The sequence below is a fragment of the Arachis hypogaea genome, chromosome 6 (assembly GCF_003086295.3).
Source record: "Arachis hypogaea cultivar Tifrunner chromosome 6, arahy.Tifrunner.gnm2.J5K5, whole genome shotgun sequence".
In the NCBI taxonomy this organism is placed as follows: Eukaryota; Viridiplantae; Streptophyta; class Magnoliopsida; order Fabales; family Fabaceae; genus Arachis; species Arachis hypogaea.
This window is the reverse complement of record NC_092041.1, coordinates 97,535,078-97,561,183: the sequence shown is the minus strand read 5'-3', so window position 1 is coordinate 97,561,183 and position 26,106 is coordinate 97,535,078. Positions and strand designations below refer to the sequence as shown.

General features: G+C 32.6%; 4 protein-coding genes across 5 annotated transcripts; 2 read left to right on the top strand and 2 right to left on the bottom strand.

Annotated features, from left to right (window-relative positions):
• The first annotated feature begins 610 nt into the window (after positions 1 to 610).
• Positions 611 to 1,330, top strand: LOC140173722 (secreted RxLR effector protein 161-like). The gene has a single exon (XM_072198266.1). The coding sequence runs from the start codon at positions 611 to 613 to the stop codon at positions 1,328 to 1,330; it is 720 nt and encodes a 239-aa protein (XP_072054367.1).
• A 3,256-nt stretch (positions 1,331 to 4,586) lies between these two features.
• LOC112697062 (uncharacterized) lies at positions 4,587 to 5,524 on the top strand. The gene has a single exon (XM_025750049.3). It carries the CDS (start codon positions 4,725 to 4,727, stop codon positions 5,388 to 5,390), a length of 666 nt encoding a protein of 221 aa, XP_025605834.1. The 5' UTR covers positions 4,587 to 4,724; the 3' UTR covers positions 5,391 to 5,524.
• Positions 5,525 to 14,822: 9,298 nt separating this feature from the next.
• LOC112697061 (uncharacterized) lies at positions 14,823 to 16,286 on the bottom strand. The gene has a single exon (XM_025750048.3). It carries the CDS (start codon positions 15,957 to 15,959, stop codon positions 15,042 to 15,044), a length of 918 nt encoding a protein of 305 aa, XP_025605833.1. The 5' UTR covers positions 15,960 to 16,286; the 3' UTR covers positions 14,823 to 15,041.
• A 400-nt stretch (positions 16,287 to 16,686) lies between these two features.
• On the bottom strand, positions 16,687 to 21,874 carry LOC112697060 (probable magnesium transporter NIPA8). 2 transcript variants are annotated; one of them, XM_025750046.3, is made up of 15 exons: positions 21,387 to 21,826; positions 21,179 to 21,274; positions 20,521 to 20,803; positions 20,079 to 20,166; positions 19,923 to 19,984; positions 19,680 to 19,765; positions 19,501 to 19,574; positions 19,001 to 19,103; positions 18,792 to 18,917; positions 18,603 to 18,702; positions 18,389 to 18,508; positions 17,904 to 17,994; positions 17,766 to 17,832; positions 17,232 to 17,328; positions 16,687 to 17,145 (listed from the first exon to the last, which is right to left on the bottom strand). In XM_025750046.3, exons 3-15 carry the CDS (start codon positions 20,611 to 20,613, stop codon positions 16,933 to 16,935), a joined length of 1,320 nt encoding a protein of 439 aa, XP_025605831.1. In that variant the 5' UTR covers positions 20,614 to 20,803; positions 21,179 to 21,274; positions 21,387 to 21,826; the 3' UTR covers positions 16,687 to 16,932. The 2 variants fall into 2 exon arrangements, with proteins under 2 accessions (XP_025605831.1, XP_025605830.1); XM_025750045.3 differs by lacking the exon at positions 21,179 to 21,274 and having other exon boundaries at positions 21,387 to 21,874.
• Positions 21,875 to 26,106: the final 4,232 nt, after the last annotated feature.

Here is a 26,106-nt window from a genome sequence, read left to right as displayed (position 1 = left end):
ATCTTATGGTATTGACTTTCAAGAGGTATTTAGTCTTATAATAAGACCTATTACTGTGAGAATTATTTTATCTATTGCACTGTCTAAAAATTGAATTTTGAGACAGTTTGATTTTAATAACGCTTTTTTAAATGGTAATTTACGTCAAGAAACTTATATGACTCAGCCTATAGGTTTTGAACAAAACTCTCCTTTCCTAGTTTGCAAACTCAATAAGAGTCTTTATGGACTCAAACAAGCACCTAGGGAATGGTTTCTCAAGTTGAGTTCAACCTTTTATTCATTTGATTTTTAAAATACAAAATCAGACACTTCTTTTTTTGTTAAACACAGAACCACTTATGTCATTTATATATTATGTTATGTGGATGACATCATTATAACTAGAGATGATACTATGAAAATTGATTTAATGATAAAGAAGTTAAATAATTTGTTTACTTTAAAAGATCTTGGAGTGCTACATTATTTTTTAGGTATTGAAGTTCATCAACAATCTGAAGGCCAGATCCATCTTTTTTAGACTAGATATATAAAGAATTTACTGTCTAAAGTGGGAATGACCTCAGCCTCACTAATGCCAACACCAATGATATCCTCCTTGTAATTAATGTATTTAGGGTCTGAAGAGTTTGAAGATCCTTCATTGTATCGATCTGTTGTTGGAGCTCTACAATATATCACAATTACAAGGCCAGATTTATCTTTTGCAGTGTGCAAAGTAAGCCAATTTATGCATCGCCCATTAGTGTCTCACTGGAAGGCAGTAAAAAGAGTTCTAAGATATCTTCAGGGAACGAAACACTATGGTCTTATCTTTAATCAGTGCTCAGATTATAGACTTTATGGATTCACAGACTCTGATTGGGCTGCTGATCTTGAAGATCGAAAATCTGTTTCAGGATTTTGTGTATTTCTTGGAACTAATCTTATTTCTTGGTATTGTAGGAAGCAAACTACAATTAGTAGGTCCTCCACTGAGGTGGAGTTTCGAAGCTTAGCCTCCTACGAAGTAGAGCTCGAGTGGATTCAGAATCTATTAATGGAGATGAAGATAAAGTTGGACACTTCTCCAACCATATTCTATGACAACATGAGTACATGTATGCTAGCAGCGAATCCAATTTTGTATAACAAAACCAAACATTTTCAACTGGACATTCAGTGTGTCAGAGACAAGATTAATTCGAAACTCCTCCAAATTGTTCATATACCGGGAACCGAACAAATAGCAAATATATTAACTAAACCCCTCTCTTCTACTTTTGACAAGTTTAGAAACAAACTCAGAATGGTACAAAGACCACTCTTGAGTTTGAAGGGGGTGTAAAAGGTACAGAGTCTTAAGAGTCTTAATATGTATATTTATAGATACGTAAACTCAATAGGATGATTGATACATTCATTTTCTAAATAACAATTACACAATCTTCTAGCATTTCAAGTTTTCTTTTCTTTTTGGTTCTTTGTTCGGTTTCTTTCAGCAGAACTTATTTATGATCACCCACCAAGATTACTTCATGTTTGTTGTTATTATGAGAATTGTGTGTAACCAAAATAATGAAAATTATATAGAATATGTGCTGTTTATGATAGAATATTACCAAACAATAGTTTGTTTTTTTAATGTCGTTTTAAAATAATTATATTTTTAAATTATTTTTATTATTGATGATGGAATGTAGTGTGTAGATTTATAGTATTATAATCCATGAAATTAAAAATGGTCCAATCTATTAGGGGAAAAAAGTTAATCAACATTCATACATCTTGGACCTTTAATTAAGTATCGCATATGACAAGATTAGAAATTTGAAATCGTATCAGATGAATCTACGTTAGTATTCTATTAATAATGTCAAAGTAAAAATTTGTTAGACGAACTAATTTAATTCGTTCTAAGATTTAAAGATCTAACTGATTATTTTAAAATTCAAAAATTGAATTAATTAGCGAATAAAAACTAAAAGTTAACTAAATTAAATGCCATCTTACTGCTATCACTATCACCATAGTATATGTAGGATAGTTTAACATTAACTCATTACCGTGAAACTAATTACAAGGAAAAAAAAGTGACTCACCAAACAAATTGGTGTACCTTTTGTGAATTTGGATCTGTGATAGATGCACTAAACGTGCGGCACTTATTTGAATACGTATAATTTTTAATATAAGAGTACATTATTATTGAGGGACAAAAACAAATTATGTTATCCTAGAGTCTGCTAGTACAAGCCATCAAGGTTCTTAATCTAATTATGAACCTTCCATTGCTAATCCAAAAGGAAGGGTTGTAGGGGAACATTGTGTATACTAAATTCAACTAGGCTGAGAGGTGGCACTACCCCTATATCACAAGCCTCCTGTATAATGGACTTCTTTTTTAAGGCTAATAATTCTATGTATTGAAATGAAGCTTCCTTCTTTTGTTCCAATGACTAATAATAATATAATGAATTTTCCGGTCTTTGAAAAAGGACATAGCCAAAGGGGTCCCTTAGCTTATATGTATATTTTCTGTTCAATGTTTTGGACAAGCCATGTTTGAGCCACTGTATTTTCTTGTATAAATAATTCTTCCAACACGGTTGTGTCCTAGCTGTACATGAATTAGAACACGTCAACCACTATAGTTCAACATACACATTGAAACATTTAATTAATTAGAGATGTGATATGTGTATTAACTCTTATTTAATTTTTTATATATGTTGAGTCTATACCATTTTGTATTATCAAACAGAGTGTTATTCTTATCATTCATATAAAATAAGTTTTATATTCTATCTAATGATGTAAAAGTATTTGTTGTTTCAGATTATATAAGACAAAATAAATGTGCATTTTGCATTTTTATTTGAGTTTAACTTGCAATATACTTGTGTGTGTTAAATAAAAATCATTTTTATTTTAATATTAGTGTCTAATTAGATATCAATATAATAAAAAAAATTGGAGACTAATAATTTTTAATATTTTTTGTCATCATTTGAGTAATACAAATACTAAATTATCTTTAACAAATAAATTTTATTAATTTATGTATACAAAATTAATTTATCTATGTAAAACTATATATTTATTATGTACAAAATTTTTATAAATATAAATATAAATTATTATTTGCCAAAAATAATAATATTTACTAATAATGTAACATTACTCTGCAAAAAAATATTTACATCACATAAACAATATAAAGGCGAGGAACTTGAATCTTTCTTTTAGAAATTAGAAGGGACTACACCACTTGTTACCCACCAGGGACTTATGACTTGTTTAAAAACTTTTAATAGCTTAGAATTGAATTGAATTTGGTGTTTAGAATAAATTAATAAAATTGTAAAATTGAATTGAATTTCAATATTTGAAATATTTATCAAATGAATTAAATTTTTATAATAGATAATTTTATTTTTTATTAATTAATATAACATTATATTTAAATAATAAATATATTTATTTATTAAATTATATAAAATAATTAAAAAAATTTTATTTTTAACTAAATATTTTTCAACTAAAATTTGTTCACCCTAAAATTAGATTAATCTAAAAATATTAAATTTTAAACATTATTATTAATTAAAAAAATAAATGGTTCTTCATGGTTAATTCCAATGACAAACCAACAACAAAATATAAACATAAACTATCAAGAATTAACTTGTTGAGTGGTCTAATGATATAGTAAGTAAATAAAAAAAACTAGTTATTAAAGATAAATTATAACTACTAATTCATGTTATTAAAATAGAATAAAATTATGCAATTTTTGTTGGTTGTCATAATTGACACATTTCACTTAAAATATTTAGACGTATTGACAAACATTTGGTATTATTAATTTAAGTTAAACGCATAAAATTTATATATGTGGATATTTTTTTTAGTAGGTCTTTCAAAACAAAGTATATATTATATTATAAATGAGTCGAAGAAAAGAGAAAATAAGAAAATGAAAATGGTGAAAGAAAAAAGAGTGAATATTAAAATGTGGGAGACACTGAAAAAAAAAAAGTAAAAAAAATTAAAAAATAATTAAATTATAAAAATATTTTAAATATTTTAAATTTTAAGTGAAATTCCAATAAAATTTCAAATCGAACTTCCTATTTTTCAAGGGGTTTTCAGAACCCTGTGTAAGACTTCCTATCTTCCACCACAATATATAATGTAAAACAATTTAAAAAAACTAAGATATCAATAATTTTAGTAAAAAAAAAATTGAAAAATTGATTAGTATTATTGTACTAACTCAAATATAAAAGAAAATATTGATTACTTAATATTTTTCAAAAAAAATTACAATAGATGTACTTAACAATTAAGTTATTTTATTTTCCCCTTAAAAGCCCATTAATTATTTAAAACGATATGAATTCATGTATTTGAAAGTTGAAACGGATAGTAATGGAATGCAGAGGAGGAGCGTTTGTTTGGTCCATTGTGAAAGCAACACCACCTAATTGACTTACTTGCATGAATCATATGCCTTTTGCAGCACTTAATCATCATCATTCATAATAAACTATAAACAAAATTAATAACACCAACCACTATATAAACCTCTTCTATTCATTCACCTTCCATTCTCTCTCACTCACACACACAGGGTTTTCTTTTCTTCCTGCGAGGTCTAAACCAATAGTCCTCGGAGAAACGGAAGAAAACCCTCCAATACCATTCTCGAGAACTATTTTTTTCCTTTGTTTCAAACAATGGAAGTACATTCTTCTTCTGTTGTAACCAAAAGGTTATGGAACGTGTTGAGGATCACGTTCTTCATGATAAGGAAGGGATTCGTTTCGAAGAGGAAGATGATGATGGACATGAATCTGATGATGAAGAAAGGGAAACTCCTCAGAAAATCTCTCGCAAATTTCATGTCATTCCATCACCATCATCATCATAAGAACATGATGGCGCGTGTTGTTACGCATGATCACTATGAATTCTCATGTAACAATAGTCCAAACCCCGTGCCAAAGCGCAACAAGCACCATTTCAATTTTCCATGTATCCATGCCCCTAATGTTCTTGAAGATCATGATTTTGAAGAAGGTAATAGTAATCATAATATTAATGCTGTGGTTTTGGTCCCTAAGACTCCAGAATACGCATTCAATTTTAGGTTTGATAATATCAACGGTTCTGATTTCGCGCCGGGCGAGAGGAAAAGCCCTCTTCTTTCATCGTCGCCGCTGATCTCAACTGTGAGGATATCCAATTACTCTGCTTTGGAGTATGATGAGAATGAAGAAATTGGAAATGGTAGTGGTGGAGTTATTGATGATGAAGCTGAGGATTTCATTAGAAGGTTCTATGAACAGTTAAGATCTCAAAGCCGCATGCAGTTACTGCATTACCAAGATAATAATGTGTAAACAGAACAATGTTAATCATCGATTATAGCTAGATCTTGCTGATGAGAATTTGGTTACTGGGAATATATGTTTGTCTAAATTATTATGAATTTTTGTTTTATATGTTATGAATTGTGATGTCCTTTATCATTGAATATTTTGTTCTGTTTTTGCTTTTTATAATATAAAATTCAATCTTTATATATACTTCAAATTTCTATATACATATGGTACGGTATTTTTGTGTAATAATAAAGGATATTCAGAAACGAACGTTGTACTATAGAACCTTTAATTTCCCTTTCTGCTAAAATCAGCTATGGGCTTTACATCATTGTGGTTGTGACTTATGATGGTGGGGGACCTTTAGATTTCACTTTTCTTATGTTTATGCCTTCTTTTCTTATTTAGTACCTATAATAATTCAATGTTTTGTCTTTTGAGACCCCACCCACCAGGCACCAGCCAGCACCTACATTATTTGTCAAATGCCATTGGCAATTTTGCATGTTTACAAAGTTTACAACCATAATATAAGTCTTAATTAACTCTTATTCATATGATATATAATGTTATTCAAAGTTCAAATAGTTACTCAATTGATGATCTGTATGAACATGTAGAATATGCTAAAAAGGAAGTGAAAGGCTGAAAGCTACCTAGCTAGCTTGATATTTCATAGTAGTTTTATATATTATTGCATTGCTGTTTGAATTCACGTTTGAACGCTCAACATATTAATTAATTACATTATAGGGAATATACTAAAGAATTGAAGATCATATTAGTTTGTTCACGGGGGGAATTGAAGCTGTAATTAATGTTACTTTATTCTGGACACCCCATATGCTCACTTGTTGATTGAACTAGTCGAATGAAGGAAGAACTTTTAATTCTTAATGTCTCCCTAATATTCGTTGAACAATGCTAGGGAACTAAAAAGGGTGTTAGCCAAAAAACCAGTCAAATACCTTTGGGTGAAGTCAAAATCTCTACGAGTTAATATATATGGATGTTTCTTTTACTAAATATCAGAATATTTCTTTTTCATACTAAATGGATGTTCTTTTATATATTTTTCGAATTTTTTGTATTACAAATGTGAATGTCTCTATTTCTTTAAGAATTTCATATTTTTTAAAATTTTATAAATATTTAATTATTTTTGCTAAAATATAACTGGATATTTTTTTTGTTAAGTATTCGAATATTTTTTCATATTAAATGAATTTTTTTTATATTTCTGTAATTGTTCAAGAACTCCTTTTGACTAAGATCAAGTGTGTAGTTTGCAGTCTCTTCAAGGAACCTCTTACTCATCAGTACAACAAAACAAGGAATTTGCATGAACACCGGTGTCAGATTCCCATACATTGACATACTCATCATGAGGACCCCAGTAACCACAGTGTCACTTGCCCACAATGTCCATCCAACTCAGCAACTGACGGTACGGAAACACAGGAGCTGGATACGACACGAATGTTGGCTGCTGGCGATAAAGAATAAGAGATTGTGAAGAGCAATGCATGATGTCATCTGTCCGTCCCGATCCCTCCCAACACAGCAATGGCGGCCACCGAGTTAGGGTTGAGCGTTGAAGGTGGATCATGATGAATTCATCGCTGGAGATTAGGGAGTTCCATGAACAGCACACACTCCTTAGTCGTAGGAGGACCCTCACTGAAAGCCTCAACAAGATTTTCCTAATCACCTCTTCTGGAAGTTCATCTTTGTACTCATGACGGTGAGAGAGAGAGAGGTTTGTGTGTGTGATTATTGGAGGTGGGTAGGTTAATGTGAAAGAGAAGAGAAAGGTATTTATAGGTTTTAATTAGGTTTAATTAATCAAATTTAAATTTTTTAAATTTTGAATTTAAAAAATTTAAAATTAATTATTAATACAAATTAATGTGATTTTGTTTAGTTTTTTGCTGGTAACCTCTTGGTTCCATATACTTTTCCATATTTGTTAGGTGATATAGAAAAGAGAATGTTTGGCATAGTTATTTTATCCTTAATAGTGCTGATAAAGTGGTGTGAGAAAGCACATCCATCTTTTTTCTAATATAATTTTATTGATTAAAACTTAAGTCCTACTAGATACATAAATAAATATTTTCATATAAAAATGGCATTTGTAAACCAATTCCAGCCACTATATAAAAATACAGTAAAATAGTACATATGGGTACGGTAAATAATGCGACGCGCCTGAAAAATAGAACCCACCCAGTTTCTTTATCGTGCCACTACTCTCCTCTTTTTTGACCATGCGATTTTTTCTCTTCTCAGCATAACGGTTCACTCTCCTCTTCTTCGATTGTGCCACTGCACCTCACTCCTCACTTTCTTCTCTTTTGCGCACAACGCTTCACTCTGCTCTTTGATCGCACCATTGCTCCTCACTCTTCACTTTCTTCTCTTCTACGCGCAGCGTTTCGCTCTTCTCTTCTTAGTGCCATTTACTTTTCTCTTCTCAGTGACTTATTTTGAATGCATTACGTTGATTTATTTTTGTTCTTCTTATCTTAGAGCTTTGATTCTATTTTTATTGGTCAGATTAAGAAAGTTGCTGCAATGAAATCCACAAGCTCGATTGATGAGGTTTGTGCTTTGTTAAGTTCATATGTTGTTTAATTTTGATTTTGGATTTGATTTTAAGTGTTTTTTATTTGTTATTTTTTGATTTGTTAATTATGAGTTTTTTATTTATCCACTAAAGAAGACAAAATTGTAAAGCTAGGATAATTGTAAATAGGAATAAGAAGTTAGAATATGTGTTAACCTCTGTGAATATTCATTATAACTATATTGTTAGTCCTAACATGGTAAAGACTTTGAAAAAGAACAAGAAACTAAGTTTGCATGTCAAACAGATAGCTGAGATCAATGATGAAGCTTGTGTTACAATGAGAAACACCTATCAGAGTTTAGCAACTGCTGCTGGTGGACATGACAAATTGATTTTTACCAAAAAAATCTTGAAAATCATATAGTAAAAAGTGTCAAGTTATACAAGAGGAGGCGGATGTGCAATCATTAATGCAGTATTTTCATAGGAAGCAGCAGCAAAATCAAATTGGATGAGCAACATCGCCTAGAGCATGCTTTTTGGGCCGAAGCTAGAAGTCGTGCTGCTTATGAGTGCTTTGGCGACGTTGTGAGCTTTGATACGACGTACCAAACAAATAGGTATGACACCTCAGTTATATGTTTCAAGTTAATTATATGTACCCTTACTTTTGCATGTTTTTTATGTATAGGAATAGATAAAATAGAATGCTTACTTTGCATGATATATTGAATTTGATTGTTTTATTTACTCAATTTGATTATATTGTGCATGATTTTAGCATCATGTTTGATTATAGTATGATATAGATTTCTAAGTTTGATTGTTACTTTGACAACTATAATTGGATTATCAATTTTATTATAGATATGATATATCTTTTGCCTTATTTGTTAGGGTTAATCACCATGGTTAATCAATGTTACTTGGTTACACTCTTTTTTTCATGCGAAGAAGAGAGCTCTTTTATTTGGTTATTTGATTGTCAGATGCGATGTATGAGTGGCAAGCCACCTATTGGCATATTGACGGATCAATGTAAAGCTATGCGAAATGCGATTGAAAAATTCTTGCCGATGACACGATAGTGTATTTGGCATATCTTGAAGAAAAATTTCAGAAAAATTAAGAGTATACAAGCAATCTAAAGAGATTACTGCTGAGATGAGACATTGTGTAGGAGTCTAGGTCTAATGAGGCATTTGAGAGCTTTTGGATTGATTTTCTCAATAGATTCAATTTGCATGATAATAATTAGCTAGCAAGTATTTTTTGAGTTTGATTATCTTGTATCTGTTTGATTATTTATCTTTTATTAATCAATATGCCTTACAAATTTGATTATGCACATTTCATGTTTTCAAGTTTATACAAAAAAACGTTACAAGTGAGTCCTTGTTTTTCTCAGCAACAACTTTTGGATAGGCATGAGTAGCACTCAAATGAGTAAAAACATGTGAATTTTGATTCTCTAAATTTTGAATTTTACTTTATAAGGCAAAGTATGATCTATCTCCATTTATTTTATAGGTGGGACAAAGAGAAAGCATTCAATGGTGAGAGATCTCACTTTATTCTCTAAAGTGAAAATCTAAAATTTAGAGAATCCAAATTCAAAACATGCATACATTATGAAGGGCTACCTAACCTTAGAGTAATTTGCAACAATTTGTAATGCAATATGACAATTGTCTTATAAATAAAGTCCAAAAAGAATATGAATTAGATGTTGCTACATTTAATACCATTATCCCTTATGCTACTATCTCTCTTATTGAGAAACAATTTCAAAAGAAATATACTCATGGTATGTTTAGTGAGCTTCAAAAGGAGTTTAGGACAAAGGCTAATTGCATTACAATAAAAGAGCATGAGGGGGGATATATTATTACTTACAAGATTATAGAAGAGAGTGAGCATGATGATAAAATGTTTGATTTTATGTATGAGGTGTTGTTTGATTCCTCAACTTCAAGAGTTTATTGTCAATGCCACCTTTTTTAGTCAAAGAGAATGTTATGCTGTCATAGTCCTTTTGGCCTTGGTCTTGAAAGAGTGAAGAAATTGCCAGACAAGTACATCCTTGATCAGTGAAAGAAAACTTTAAGGTGCAAGCACAATAGCATAAAGTCTAGCCATGATCCAAGTCGTTTAGAGCCAATAAAAAAAACGATTGATGAGATGTGCAATCAACTTTATAACATTGCAGAAGTAACTGCATGAGAAAGGATATACTGTCAGTTACAATGTTATAAAAGAGAGTGAGCACATTAGCATGAAGTTTATGCTAGACTTTGTGATACTGTGCTTGTGCTTTAAAATTTTCTTCCACCAATCTTGAATATACTTATTTGACAATTTTTTCACTCTTTCAAGACCAAGGACAGCAAAATTATGGTAGCATAACATTTTCTTTTTTACTAAAAATGATGGCATTGGAAACAAACATCTGAAGTTGAGGAATCAAACAACACCTCATACATAGAATCAAACATCTTATCATCATACTCAATCTTTTCTGTCCTTGTAAGTGACAATATATTTCTCCTCATGTTCTTTTGTTGTAATGCAATTAGTTTTTATCCTAAACTCTTTTTGAAACTCACTAAACATGTCATGAGTATATTCCTTTTGAAATTGTTTCTCAATAGGAGAGAGGCAGTAGCACAAAGGATAATGGTATTAAAAGTAGTAACATCCAATTCATGTTCTTTTAGGGCTTTATTTGTAAGACAATTGTCATATTGCATTATAAATTGTTGCAAATTGTTCTTTGAGGTTAGATAACCCTTCATAAATGCATGCATGCTTTCACTCCTTTGAGTGCTACTCATACTTGTCCAAAAATTGTTGCTGAAAAAAATAGAGATCCACTTGTAACATTTTTCATACAAATATGAAAATATGAAATGTGCAAAATCAAACTTGTAAGGCATATTGAATAATAAAAGATAAATAATCAAACAACAGATATAAGATAATCAAACTCATAAAATACCAGCTAACCAATTATTATCATGCAAATTGAATTTATTGAGAAAATCAATCTAAAAACTCTCAAATACCTCATTATACCTATACTCCTACACAATGTCTCATTTTAGCACTAATCTCTTTAGATTTCTTGTATGCTCCTAATTTTTCTGGAATTTTCTTCAAGATATGCAAAATACACTATTAATATTGTGTCATCGGCAAGGATTTTTCAATCGCAATTTGCATAGCTTTTCATTGATCCATCAATATGCCAATAGGTGGTTTTCCACTTATATTGTATCCAACAATCAAATAACCAAATAAAAGAGCTCTCTTCTTCGCATGAAAAAAGAGTGTAACCAAGTAACACTGATTGGCCATGGTAATTAACCCTCAACAAATGAGGCGAAAGATATATCATATCTATAATAAAATTAAGAATCCAATTATAGTCGTCAAAGTAACAATCAAACTCAAGAATCCATATCATACTATAATCAAACATGCTGCAAAAATCCTGCACAGTATAATTAAACTGAGTAAATAAAACAATCAAACTCAAGATATCATACAAAGTAGCAGCAAATGCATTCTATTCTACCTCTCCTTATACATCAAACACATGCAAAAACAAGAGTACATATAATTAACTTGAAATATATAATTGTAGTGCCGTGCCTATTTCTTTGGTATGTCGTATCAAAGCTCACAACGTCACCAAAGTGCTTATAAGCAGCACGGCTTCTAGCATCGGCCTAAAAAGCATGCTCTATGCGATGTTGCTCATCCAATTTAACTTCATAAAAGAAGTTGTGCTTTTGCTGCTATTTCCTATGAAAATAATGCATTAATAATTGCACATTCTCCTCTTCTTGTATGACTTGACACTTTTTGCTATATGATTTCGAAGATCTTTTCCAATAAAAGTCGATTTGTCATGGCCAGCAGCAGTTGCTAAACTCTGATAGGTGTTTCTCATTGTAATACCACTTTCATGATTGATCTCAGCTATCCGTTTGGCATGCAAGTTTAGTTCCTTGTTCTTTTTCAACGTCTTTGCCATGCTATGACTAACAACATGGTTATACTGAATATTCATAGAAGTTAACACATATTCTAGCTTCTTATCCTTCTTTACAATTATCCTAACTTTACAATTTTGTTCGAAAGTTAGATTTGTCTTTTTTAGTGGATTAATTTTTTATCTTCGATAACCAGCTCTAGAACATACCAAGATTTGATATGTAATCTTTCTATTTTGATTCCACTTAACAGTTTTTATATTCTACGAAAAGTTAACCCTCTATGCATAATTGGTATAAAAAGTTTTTGCTATATAAGAAAATGTCATTCCTATGATTAGAACAACCTAAAACATGGTTAATTAAACTCTTAAAAATAAGTTGAAAGGTGTTTGATTACTGATAATGGATAAAAAATAAAAAATCTCATAATTAACATATCAGAAAAGTAACAAATCAAAAACACTTAAAATTAAATCAGGAATCAAAATTTAACAACATAAGAATTTAACACAGCACAAACCTCGTCATTCGAACTTGTGGATTCAATTGAATTCTGACATTACTTCAATAAACAGCAATTTTCTTAATCTGACCAATAAAAATGGGATCAAAACCCAAAGATAAGAAGAACCAAAATAAATCAACATAATACCTTCAAAATAACTCACTGATAAATGGCTCTAAGAACACAAGAGTGGAGCGCTGTGCAGAAAAGAAAAGAAAGTGAGGAGTAAAGAGCAATGGCACCATCGAAGAGCAGAGTGAAGCGCTATGTGAAAAAAAAAAAGAAGAAAGTAGAGAGTGAGGTGCAGAGAACCGCTACACCGAGAAGAGAAGAAATCGAGCGATCGAAGAAGATGAGAGCAATGACGTGATGAAGAAACTAGGTGGGTTCTATACAAGGTTTTGAAAATCAGACTGGACCGGTCAGTTCGACCGGATTAACCAAAAACCGGTCATTTAGCCAATTCAGTTGATGCTAAAAATTGAACTGCAAAAAACCTGCGGAAAAACCGACTGAACCAGTGATTAACCGGCGAACCGTATGAACCGACTGGGTTTTTTGGCATCCATGTTCGCTACTATATATATTAAAAAAAAAAGAAACAAAACCAGAGAGGCAGAGAGCACCTCTTCTCAGTTCTCTCTCACAAACACACTCACGAAACCCTATCAAAGCTGCAGCCATCTTCAAGTTCCAGAACGCGTGCCAACCTCCGCCACTCTCGCTGCCTACAGTGACATCCCTTTCGAAGGTCTGCTTGGCCCTCTCAAATGTCAAGCCAGTCATCGTCGGTGGCCCTGAGTTGCTGATTTTTTTGTTTTTGTTAAGTTTGGTTCGCTTATGGCTCTCACCGGCGCGCCTCAACTCAGTCGTGGACTGCTCTCATCGCCGTCGCTCACGCACATTTGCTTCTCGTCGGCATTTTTCTGCTTCGTATCTGTTCTTTCTCTCTTTCTCGTAGCTTAGTCACTGTCACCGGCGGAGTTAATTTTCTTCATTGTTCATTATTATTAATAGGGATGGATTGATGTTGTTTTGTTCTGACTTTTGGGTTAATTATTGGTAATTTTCTGAGTTATTTTTGTGCTTTTTTTTTAATTCTGATTTAATTTACTAGTTGTTGGCTTGTTTCCGAGTAAAATTAGTAAACCTTAAAAATTTGGTTTGTTATATTAATTCTGATTTCTAAGTTTTGTTAAGTTTGCTGGTGATACTTTGTTGGGAATGAATGTGTCAATATACAATTGAGATACTTGTGCTCTTCAACTAGATCTAGCTCTGATTTGACACTGGAAGAAGAGTTTTCAGTTGAAATCCCAGACGAAAAAACTGATAAGCTTGCTCGTGGTGCCAAAGTTGCGAAATACATAGCCTCAACTAAAGTGGACTAGAAAATTGTTGAAAAGTCCTGAAACTTTACTCTATTATTCTTTTAGGGATGTGGAATTCTAAGTCATATGAACTGTGTTAAGTTTGCTTAGTAGCATATATGACTTAATGTTAGTTTCCTTAACAGTGTGCTTTATATGAGAATGTCTTAATCGAGTTGAAGAATACCAAATAATTGATCTTAGCTAATAATGAACACTTGTGTTAGTTTACTTGGTGATGCTTATGATCTTTGCTTTTTTGTTTTTGTTTTTTGGGTTTTTGAATTCTTTGGCTTTGGATGCTTAGAAGTTTTTGGAATATAAATTTTTGTTGAATACTTGATTAGTATTGAGAATATAAATATAATAGAACAAGATTTAGTTTAAGAAAGAGTGAAAGAAGAGCAGGTAAACTCTTGATTATTAGTTTGTTATTCTGTTTCAGGTCAATAGCTTTCATATATATAATGTGCATACTTTGAATATGGAAGTGTGATTCAATTTTTAGTTCAAAATAATATAATCAATGTGTATTAATTCTCAACAATTATGTTCTCAATTTCAAGTTTTTGAATTCATTTCTTTGTTTTATATATCACAAAAATTCTTCTCATTTATTATGAATTCTTAGTGATAAAATATGAACACATCACTATGTGAAATGGTAAATTTTAAAATTTTATTAGTTTAGAAAATATTAAATTTGAATATTTAAAATTCTATATTAAATTTTTAATGATTTTATTATATATTTAATTAAATCGGTTCGATCTCGATTCAATTTCGGTTAAACCATTGAATCTTTAAATTAGTTACTTGACCGATTCAATAATCGATTCGGTTCTCGCAACTTTGGTTCTGTTTTTCAAGTGCGTGGCATTATTTACCGTATCCGTATGCACTATTTTACCGTATTTTTATCCTGCGACTGAAATTGATATACAAACAACATTTTAAATAGCATTTTTTGTAGAAATTAGAAAGCATAAATTAACCTTAGAATTCTTACCAACCAACCAAGGTAATATACCAAATATAAACAGCCCAGAGTCTACATGAATATCTTTTATTTTGGTTAATCTATCCTTTTTTACCCCTAAAAAAACAAAAAAAAAAATTAAAATCTAACTTCCAAATATCATCAAATCATAGTATCGCCAAAAATTTGGATACAAAAACTATACACACACTTCGGCCCACTATTATTCCGGCCCATTTTCCTTACCACCTGTTTTCGAAACTTGGGCCTGAAGAAGCCCACGGAAAAGGATGATGGACCACATGCTCAACGGGCGGGTAATAGGATCCTCCGTGCGCTACCGGAGGCGGATACGGATACGGATACGGCGGCATAGGCGGAGGCGGAGGTGGCGGACAGTTACAAGCGCACCCCCCGTACGATGGAACCTGTGGCGGAAGAAACGGCGGATGACAATTATCAAACTTTCCAAAGGGCGAAACCGGGGACCCCACCGCCGCAGACGGAGAATAGGCCCCTCCCGAACCCACCGTCGGATAGCAACACGCGCTCCCAATCGCCGTCGTCGTTGTCGTCATCGGAGGATACTGCACCAACGAATGGTTGGGATTAAAATCCTGTGGATCCAACACAGGGTAACCAGAAATTCTCCCATCCAAAATCTGTGACGACTCATACCTATCCCCAGTCCCTTTCAATCGATACGAAAAATTGAAGATCCCGTTAGGTTTTCCCTCGCCGGACCGAACCTGGTAGCTAACAGAGCTCGCCGCGTCAGATTTGGCGGCGTCGCGGACGAGATCAGCCACGGGGACGCGGCATTCACCGATAAGCTTGTCGCCGAGGAGAGTACCGTCGTGGCGGAACTCGAAGCGGAAGAAGAGGCCCTCGGAACCTTCTAGAAGCGAGGGCGTAATCCACGCCAGGTCGAAGATGGCGTCGTGGTGCCACTCCGGGTTAGCTCCGTCGCCATCGGCTTCTCTGTCGGTTCTAGTCCGCTGCTGTTGACTCTGGCTTTCTTTGAGGGTCCTGTTGGGGTCGTCGCTCTCGATCCAAACGACGGCGTATAGGGTGAGTTTCTGGAAGAAGTTGAATGCCTTTAGATCGTTGCAAGAGATTAGTTTCAGCTCCATGGTTGGAACAGCTTCCTTTCGATGCATGTTTCTTTCTTCTTCTTTTTTTTTTTTGTTGGAGATTATTATTAGCGTTGGGAATGTGGGTTGTTCCTTTGTTTTATATAATTTTTCTTGGTTTGGGCTGGAATTGGATTTTTTTGGGTTTGAATGGAAGGTGTAACTTGAATTGTTGAATGTAGTACGCGGAGATATTTCCAGAGAGAAGCACCTTCCTCGAACAAACTACCACTCTTCTACTCAGTTCCCTTTTAACTAACCTGTCTCTTTTGTCCATGCTTACGAGTTAAGACTCTTTTGGATGGTGCTCCATAATAAGTTAATATCCTAAAAAACAACAACAACAACAACAACAAAAAAGTCTTCTCTCTCTAGGTGTCATTCGCTACATGAATCAAACGATGTCATTAAACTCTATCGTATATTATGTCTATAGAGACACCGTTTATATGGAAGTCTCTCTGTCTTTCACCGGCTATTAAAAAAATGTTATAATCTCAATTTAGTTTTTCTTCTAAACTAATTATTATTTAACAATTATATAATTACTTGCTTAATTAGTTAACTTAAAAATCAATTCAATTATTACTATTCAATTCATGTATTCCTATTGCTTCTTTCCAAAAGTAATTCAAATCTCTTTCGTATCATGTTAATCCCCTTTAATACCATCAACGAATTGATCGGAAGGTGTGGTGTTCGTACATTTTGAGTTGGGTATACTGTGGAAAGTAAAACTGCTAACTAATCACAGTTCGATCTCACTCTGATTTTATTTTCTTTTCATTATACAAGCAGCAATATACAATATACAAGTTGAAACAATCTTGTTTTGGGTGCATTTTTTTTCTTGGGTGATTTTACATGAATGCTCGGTAGAGCAAATAATTGAATTCTAATTGGCTTTAGATCTAAGCGCCTCCAAATATTACAAAACGTGGCGAAGACAAACTATAAGAAACAAATATCGTGGCCATGGGTTATCCTATAACTACCACTATCAAGGACTCTCCGGGAGAGCGTGGCTAGTTCCAAGCAATTCCTCGCCTTCCTCTTTGGGGACCTTGCTCCAACTTCTCATCGACAAAAACCTCGCTCGCTCGATCCCACCACCTCTGAATCCAGTCATTCTCGATGACATCATTGGCATCACAAGAACTGAAGATGCCTGAATTGTATCCTCCCCAAACCCAAGAGACATTGCACAAGTATTCTGCATGGGAAGACAAGCTCAGATTGTGTTCCATATCAAAACTGATTAAGTTTATAAAAGGTGAATGCTAATGCAATTACCAATACCTTGGCTTTGACTAGCATGCTTGAAATCTTCATCAGCGTTCCTTTTACAAATGATCTTGATTCTGTGTTTTGTGCTTCTTCCTGAGTCGCTACCAACCTGTAACAAATAAACAATATCAAATTTCGCAACTCAATCTAGAAGATTATGGCCAAATCAAGGGAAAGAAAATACAGGAATGATACACATTGTGCCAACAACTTCTTGGATGATTAAAAGAAAATGCACTAAAAGCTGTCTTAACCAGGTCAATATTCCATGCCAGAGATTTCATTTAGTTGGGAATGTTCTAGAGCCTAAGGAGGGTTGTATGTGAGTTAGGTTTCTGGAAGGGATCACAAACAACCCGTTAGACTAACATGATATGATCAACTAGAACTTCACTCACAGTGGTCTTCCCAAAGATCCTTAAAGTTAGGGAAGAAGATATATGATAAATGGTTTACATTATTAGTCAATCGTGGTACCACACTAGCCCTACACCCCCCTTTCCTCCCTTATCCCATCAACAAGAGTTCATGAGGGCTTATTTATACCTGTTTGATTCCGTTGCAATTCCAGAGGTTGCCATCGAATCCAAAGAACTATCTTTGGCCTCACCACCTAAAAAAAGAAAAGGAGTTTAATTCTGCATACTTTGAACCATTGTATAACCATCAAAACATTATAATTACCTTTTGAATCATCAGGTGCCAACAAAGAAATGCCGACGAATACACAAGTCATTCCTAGTATAAACATCGTTGTCCTTAATGCATCAAATACCTGTTTTCAGAGAATAAACTTTGCATGAGACAAATTCGCTATGCAAAGTTCAAACACATCAATATTCATCATATTCTAGTCCACAAACTGCAGTAGTCCAGAAGATGTCAGATGACTAACTATTGGGTTCATATCTCACCATTAGATGGAACTTTCAAACCAGATTTTCGAAAACTATTAAACTAAATGACACATTGCAGGAAGCTAAAAGCACTGAGAAAATTTAGATCCATCATCCCAGTTCATCAATAACCCAGAGCTTCCATATTATATGACCTTATTTATCTTCCCAAATTTAATTCAATAATGTTACTTAAAACAGAATTTTGATGAGGATGGTCAGCATCCATTAGCCCCACGCTCAAATCATCTGTATAAGACAGAGGTAAAGTACCTGATACTCTTGAAAGTAAATAATTCCTGTACAGATGGAGAAGAAAGTCCAAGCTATCTGAAACATGGGAACAATAAGGATTGCATCAAACAAGGACAGTCCTTCGTTCAACCTGGTCATCTGCACACACAAAAATAGAGTAAGTCAGCACTCATGTTTATAAATAGCTATCACAGGTCTCCCACTGTCATTGCATGCAATTATTAGCCCTTACCCAAAACCCAGCTGTACTGAGGAATAAAAGAAGCATTGAATATGTGAACCAGCTGTGTAACTGATAACCGCCAGACATGGCAAGTCGAAGGAGGTTCGACCTGCCACAAAATTAAGCATCAATGTTAGACAAAAGGAAAAGCGGCTACCCATTCATAGAGCACAATAAAATGTTGAATTGCTAACTCACAGAGATTTTGCAAACAGCACTGAACATGAACCTACAGCACCTGAAACTATCGCATAGGAGAAAGGTAGAAGCATGTGCCAATAAGGTCTAAGGTTATGTCCTGATACAGAAAGCAGTTCTCCTCTCCTACATAATTCACACAATACTCAGAAACAAGCCAATTGATTGTTTAACCTAACAAGTAATAACAATGAAATATCATTTATCACCTGTAAATGAAGTGATGCAAGGCAATAACTAAGACCAAAACTAGAAGGTAAAGCAGGAATGCACCATTGGTATATTTATCTGCTAACTCCTCTGGTGTATAAACTGAAATGAAAGTAGTTTACAATGTATCAGCTTACAACATTGTAAGATCTTGGTTAAACAAATACTTATTATATCATAACATACAATTGGAGATTTTGGCATATATTAAATCTTATAGATCAACAAGCACGAAGAACACTGATATTTTGAATGGATATTTCCGTTAAGACACATGCCACTTCCTACATTTAACATTTAACATGCCATAAGTTAGGTGTATTTAGATAAATCAATATCCTGAATTAGGTAGTATGTTGCTACAGCCAACTCAAGTATCCATTATCCAATTGCAGAAATTAATTGATACTAGAGCACTATCTGTCAGCAGCATAATTTTTATTACTTTTTCAAAGACACCGTTGCACAGATTTAGTTGCACTAGGGAATAAATACATACCAGGTGATTGGTGATTGCCAAAAGCAACTAGAAAAACATTGCCAAGAACAATGAAGGCAGTGGCAACCAATACCCTGTTAAGAAGTCGAAGATCGAGTAATTGGAAGAGACTAAACAAGGATGATGATAGGCCAAAAACGGAAACAGTGTTCTCAATTAACAATTAGCATACCGCATACCTGACAGTTACCAATTTGTTCAAGACAAAATAAGCAAATGCAATGTTAGAAACAAACTGAACAGATCCAAGGGCAGCAAGAAGTGACTGCACACAAAAGAGAAGAATATGCAATTAAAGGAAAGGAAATGCATCCATCAAAATTTATACTAGCCAAGCATAACAGTATGAAACTACTGCAAGCTATGATAAAATTACTTCAAATGCTTGGCCATGAATCCCAGTAAAATCATAGGCAATGTACCTGAGCAGCATATCCAAAGGAAATGAAGTTCAAGCAATTTCCAAGAATGAAAAGTAAGATACCTGCATAGCAAGAAATATGAATGCAATCAAAACAAGAAATCAGCCACCTGAGGTAGAAGGTGAAAAATCTATATACAAATGTAAAAGTCTATACCAACTCTCCAAATCTGAAAGTGTATAATAGGCTTAAGAGGCAGCTTTCCACTTGTCCCGTCGCCTCCAATTACTGAATGTTTTTCTCTCTGCAAAACATACAGCCCAACCACTTCATCCTTCCAAAGTAAATAAGTAATTTGATATAATAAAAATAGTATTAGGTATTAACATATTTGATATTTCTCTGAGCGTGTTTACATATTAAAATATTATCTAGTAAGTAGGCTAATATAGGTGATAAAAAATGCCATATATAATGAAAAGGAAAAACAAAGGCAATTAGAATGGAAATATAACCTCAGTTTTAACACTCCAACTTAATAGTCAAGAGGTTTACTTATTACAACTGCTAAAATCTCTTAACATCATACATTTGCAAAATGAAATTTCCCAACTCATTAAACAAAAGAATGAAACACACCCAAGAACATGTCACTTACCTCGTTATGCCCTAATTTAAGAAGATTGGTGCCAAAGTTTATAGCAAGGCTACCAAAAAGGTTGATGAAAGCACCAACAATCCACTTCCCCATGTATAAAAAGATGTGGCAACTTGAAGGAGAGCCTACATGCAGCAGAAATTGAGGAATGCTGTCTAGCAGATGCTGGTTCCTCGAATTCTCCGCACAAATTGGAGAAGGGAAAAAGTCTTTACCGTGACTAGTTGCACCAAGTAGGCCAGTTTCAGAACCTAACTTGGTGTAGACAACAGTCTTATGTCACCTGAACCAAAAATGCAAGGAATTAATTAAATCATGTCTTTATAGAGTTAAGTGCAGATAATCAATAGGTAAGAACTTTATTAGATAAAATAAAGTTACAGGGCTAAATCTATGAGCAAAATTATTAAATTAGTGAAGCTAATGAAATCGCCAAAAAAAAAAGCAGTTTCTAGCTACTAATTCCATATTAAACGCTGAAACCACAAAAAACATGACATGCGATATACCAAAATTGTGCATGAACCTGAGTAAATACATTCATTAATGGGCACAAATTCGTAGAGAAACAATGCAATTATGCTTCCCTTTAACATCTCTCAATATTCCAGATCCATAAACTATCACAATGTGTCAAATGAATAACCCAACTACGTACCCCCAAAAAAGGAGGAAGGAATCAAACCACGAAAAAGAAAGAAAGAGCTCCTAAATCCTAAGTCCTACGAAACATGCTTCGCTGAAGAATCCAGATCTGCTAAGTTAACAAGAAAAATTGAAGAAGAGACAGAAGAAAGAAAAGATAGAAACTAAAGAAATACAAAAAAAAAAAGAATCGTAAGAGATTAGCAAGCTAGTTGATTTACCTTCTAAAAGAAGAAACAAACGCAGGAATGGATGGGATCGGTTCAACAGAATGAGGAGAATTCAAAGGGAAGCGAAATAACAAAAACAAATGTATTGTTTGAAAATTATAGTAATAACAATAATAACAAGAGAAATAAAAGAATGGTAGTTTTGGTTTTCTTTTTATTTTGAAATTTATTTTTGTGTATTGGTGGTCGAAAACGAAGGGAAATTGATATTGAAGAAGGAAGGAAGAAAGGAGTTGCGGAATGTGGAGGGCTGGGTTGGGTTGGGTTGGGTCAAAGGTCAAAAGGGAAAATGGGGGTGCGGGAAAAGTAAAAGGGGAGAAGAAGGGTGAAATGAAAGAGACCCTTTGATAGAGAAGAGAGAGCCACCGCTGTTACCGGCGTCTTCTGCTTGCTCTTTGCACTCTCTCGGTAGAAAGAATCCCCATTTGATTGATTATTAATTTATTATGGAAAACATATTTCACCTCTCAATCCTCCCATTTACCTTAACGCGACTTTAATTTTTATCCGGCAAATCACTAAAAATACAACCAAATAATTTTGTCATTCAAATTTTGTTATTTATAAAATATTTTTAAATAATTTAAAATAAAATAAAAATATTAAAGATTAAATAAATATTTTAATAAATTTTTATAAGTTTCATTGAAAAAATAAAATATTTTTGTTTTTAAAATTTAATAATTTTTTGTTAAATATATATTTTTTATAATTTTTTTTATCAACAATCAATAATATTTTTAAAAAATAAAAAATATAAAGATCAAATTTTTAGCCAATTTTGTGTATGTATTTTTTAAATAGTTATCTAAATATTGCTATAAAATTTTGGATCAAATACAACGATTTATAAAATATAAAAGTTATTTGTTATTTACAAAAAAATAATATTCTTTTTGAAAATTTTTATCGCATTTTAAAATTATTTGAGGATATCTTTATCAATAACAAAATTTGGGTATATTTTTGTCAACGATAAAATTATTCGGATGCATTTTTTGTAATTTATTCTTTTTATCCTATAAAAATCCAACTTTTAGTTAATTAGGCTGCGTTTGCAACTTAAAAACTGAAATTGAGACTAGGAGATAGAGAGTACGAGACAACAATCGTCTCTATATTGTGTTTAGTATAAAATATACTGTACTGAGTTAAGTCATAGTATTATGTTTAGTTTAAGATAAATATAGAGACGGGATAGATTTAGAATTTAAAAAATTGAATAAGGATATTTTTAAAAAAAGGACATGTTATAAAATTTCGATCTCTTATGTCCCCACTTTCTAGGGTTACTAAAGGGATCGAAATTTTATGTCTTAAAATTGAAATTTTAGTTCTAAACTACCAAACACAATATTGAATCTCAATCTCTAATCTCAATCCCAGTCTCTAAAAATAAACACAAACTTAATATTTTTAATTTTGGTTTTTCACAGCGGTATCTTCTAGTCACGTAGTATGATACGCCACGAATCGGAACTTTATTTAGGGGTTTGCATTGGCCAGTAAATTATTGCATACATAAGACGAAATTCAAACTCTAAAATACTTATTTAATCGAACTAGTGAACTAACTATTAAATTAACCCAAATTAATCTAAAGTTTTTTAAGATTTAAGATCTAAAGTTATAATTTATAATTTAAGATTAAAACATTAAAATTTAAGATTTAAAATTTAATATAAATAAAATAATTTCAAAACAATAATTCTCTAATATTTTAATCAAATAATCATTATTTAATAATTATTTTTTTGGTTGTCCTAAGAACAAGAGCTCTCTCATTTGGAGGAGTCTTTGCAAGGCTTCAGAAGTGTTGAAGAAATAGTTTGTTTGGTGTACGGGGATTTAAACCAGAATTTTTTTAGTTTTCTAACTGGAAGAGAAAAGGGCAGTTATCTAATGAAATGGATTATATTCACATTTCTTATTCGAACATCCGGATACAGGATATCTGGTTGGTTGGTAGGTGGAATTTGGACACTCTTTATTTTCCTTTGTCTCAAAATCTGAAAGGTAATATTCTATCTTACAATCCAGATGTGCAAGCAGGTCCGAAAGTGGGTTGGTATTGTCTGGGTCTGCTGCCAAAGTCTATAACTCACGCAATGGTTACTTGTGGTTGTGTAAGCACATGTTTGGTTAGGAGGAGCGGGAGAATTGGCTTTGGCGCCAACTTGTTCCGGAAAAACACAAATTTTTTGCTTGGCTGTATCTTAAGGAGGCTCTTCCTACTGCAAGTTTTCGCTTCAGAAGAGGGATATCATCATCGGATAGGTGTCTAAGATGTCCTTTTAGGCAGGAATCGATTTTACATTGTATTTGAAATTGTCCAAAAACTCAGCTTATATGACATAGGTTGGATATTTCTTGTCATCCTTTAGATTTGAAGAACTGGTTCTTGTATCATAGCAAAGAACATCCGTTTAAGTTCTTTTCAGGACTTTGGTGGATATGGCGAGTAAGGAATAATGACATCTTTAATCCTCATGAGACTTGGCCTCTCGAAAAAGTTATTTGTCTGGTATTAGCTTCAGAAATGGAGTTTAGGAATATTTTTGAATTACAACATATGTCCCTTCTCTCTATTCTAAATGATTTTTGGAATCCCACATCCAATGATATTTTCAAGATTAATTGTGATGTTAGTTATCCTAGTTCGGGTGATAGTGTTGGTTTTGTTTGTATTATTAGATATTGTAATGGGAGTTAGCAAAGGGGTATTTGGAAATGATTGGGAGTAATAATATTCTTCAAGGGGAATTATTTGCTATTTGGAGAAGATACCTCTTACCCTGGGATGTGGGTTAATGAGATGTTATTTGTGAGACGGATTATGTGGAAGTGTTTAATCTTGTTACTAATCACTAAAATGGTTTTGGGTTTATTGATCTGTTGTTGCTCAAAATAAGGATATCATGCATTGAAATTAGCGTGTTGACTTTCGTTTGATTATGAGAGATGCAAACATGGTGGCTGACACCATGGCAAAAATGGCAATGAGGTTACAACTTCATCATGTAGAGCTTCCTTTTTCTTGGGAGGAGTTTAAGAATAATTTTAAACGGGATTGTCCCTCTATTTAAGTAGTTCATTTGTTTTTCTTATTTTTTTTCTTTTGTTTAGTTTATTTAAGTCACCAAAAAGGAATAAGTACTCTTTTGATTCCTAAAGTTTATAGTCAAAATCAAATTTATTTCTGACCTTATTTTTATTTTAAAATCATCCTCAACATTTTATTGATATTAAAATCATCCTTTTGACTTTTTATAAACAAAAATACCCTTATATTTTTTTCTTACTCTAACTCCATATTCACCACCACCACCATCCTTATTCCCACCAACTATCAACTATTCTTCTTTCCACATCTATCTATTTCAATCCATCAATAACAACACAACACAACATAATATTCAAATTTAAAAATTCATCGTCAACAATATATTCAAAATCAAGAACAATACCAACAATATTATTCATTGCAATCTAATCTTTCAAACTCAACAATAATATCATAGTGATTCATATTTTTTTTATGAAAATAAGATAGAAAAAAATAAAATAGAAAGAGACAAGAGAGGTGTAGTAAACTCAGTGAGAGAGGAGAAAAAGAAGAAAAAACAAAAAGAAGAGAAGGACTAGTAATAGTGAGAGAATCCACCGCTCTAATCCTTCAAACTCAACAATAATATCACAGTGATTCATATTTTTTTATGAAAATAAGATAGAAAAAAATAAAATAGAAAGAGACAAGAGAAGTGTAATGAACTCAGTGAGAGAGGAGAAAAAGAAGAAGAAACAAAAAGAAGAGAAGGACTAGTAATAGTGAGAGAATTCACCGCTGTTGTCACTAGTTGGGTCACCACACACAGAGAGAGAGAGAGAGAGAGAGAGAGAGAGAGAGAGAGAGAGAGAGAGAGAGAGAGAGAGAGAGAGAGAGAGAGAGAGAGAGAGAGAGTAAAATCGCGGCCTCCACCACCACCAAAATTGCAACTGCTTTTGAAAAAGTGCCACCGAAAAAGGTAGGAAAAATGATATTTGGAACCACAGAATATTTAGAACCATCACCTTTGTTGCTTCTACTCCTTATCTTTATTTGCTGCATTAAAATTAACATAGCCATAACCGAGGAACTTGCCAATGGAGGAGTCTCTACAAACGTGAACAGAGACGAGGCTCTTGGATTCCGAGAGCTACTATCGAAAAAGGTAGGAAAAATAAAATTATATATTATTAACCTTTTTAATAAATATCTAATTCTTAGTAATAACTAATAAGACAATGAGTAAATACATAGCAGTAACAACGTAACAAATAATTTCATTCCTATTACCAGATTGGTTATCGAATCAGTCGAGTGATTAGTTCAATGATTTAATAATTCAATCAGAGTTAAATCGTAGTTGAACCGATTTAATTAAATATAGAATAAAATTATAAAAAATTTAATATAAAATTTTAAATATTTAAATTCAGTCATTTCTAAATTAATAAAATTTAAAATTTAACAATTTCACAAAATGAGATATAAATAATTTATCATTAGAAGCTCATAAACAATTTCAAATATCAAAGTTTATAACTAAAGAAAATTAAAATACATATAAATGACAAATACAATATGTTTTACAACCAAAAGAAACAACATTGAAGAAACAATATTTCAACTAAACAAAGACACTACTCATCATAAGTCGTAATCATCATT

What these genes read in the sequence shown, in the direction of transcription:
- LOC112697060 (XM_025750045.3), bottom strand. Translation starts at nt 20,613, where the DNA reads ATGGGGAAGTGGATTGTTGGTGCTTTCATCAACCTTTTTGGTAGCCTT. An exon ending in CTTTCAGATTTGGAGAGTTG is followed by an intron (nt 19,985 to 20,078) that starts GTATAGACTTTT and finishes CTTGCTATGCAG; the next exon opens with GTATCTTACTTTTCATTCTT. An exon ending in TTTACTTTCAAGAGTATCAG is followed by an intron (nt 17,995 to 18,388) that starts GTACTTTACCTC and finishes CTCTGAAAACAG; the next exon opens with GTATTTGATGCATTAAGGAC.
- LOC112697061 (XM_025750048.3), bottom strand. Translation starts at nt 15,959, where the DNA reads ATGCATCGAAAGGAAGCTGTTCCAACCATGGAGCTGAAACTAATCTCT.
- LOC112697062 (XM_025750049.3), top strand. Translation starts at nt 4,725, where the DNA reads ATGGAAGTACATTCTTCTTCTGTTGTAACCAAAAGGTTATGGAACGTG.
- LOC140173722 (XM_072198266.1), top strand. Translation starts at nt 611, where the DNA reads ATGTATTTAGGGTCTGAAGAGTTTGAAGATCCTTCATTGTATCGATCT.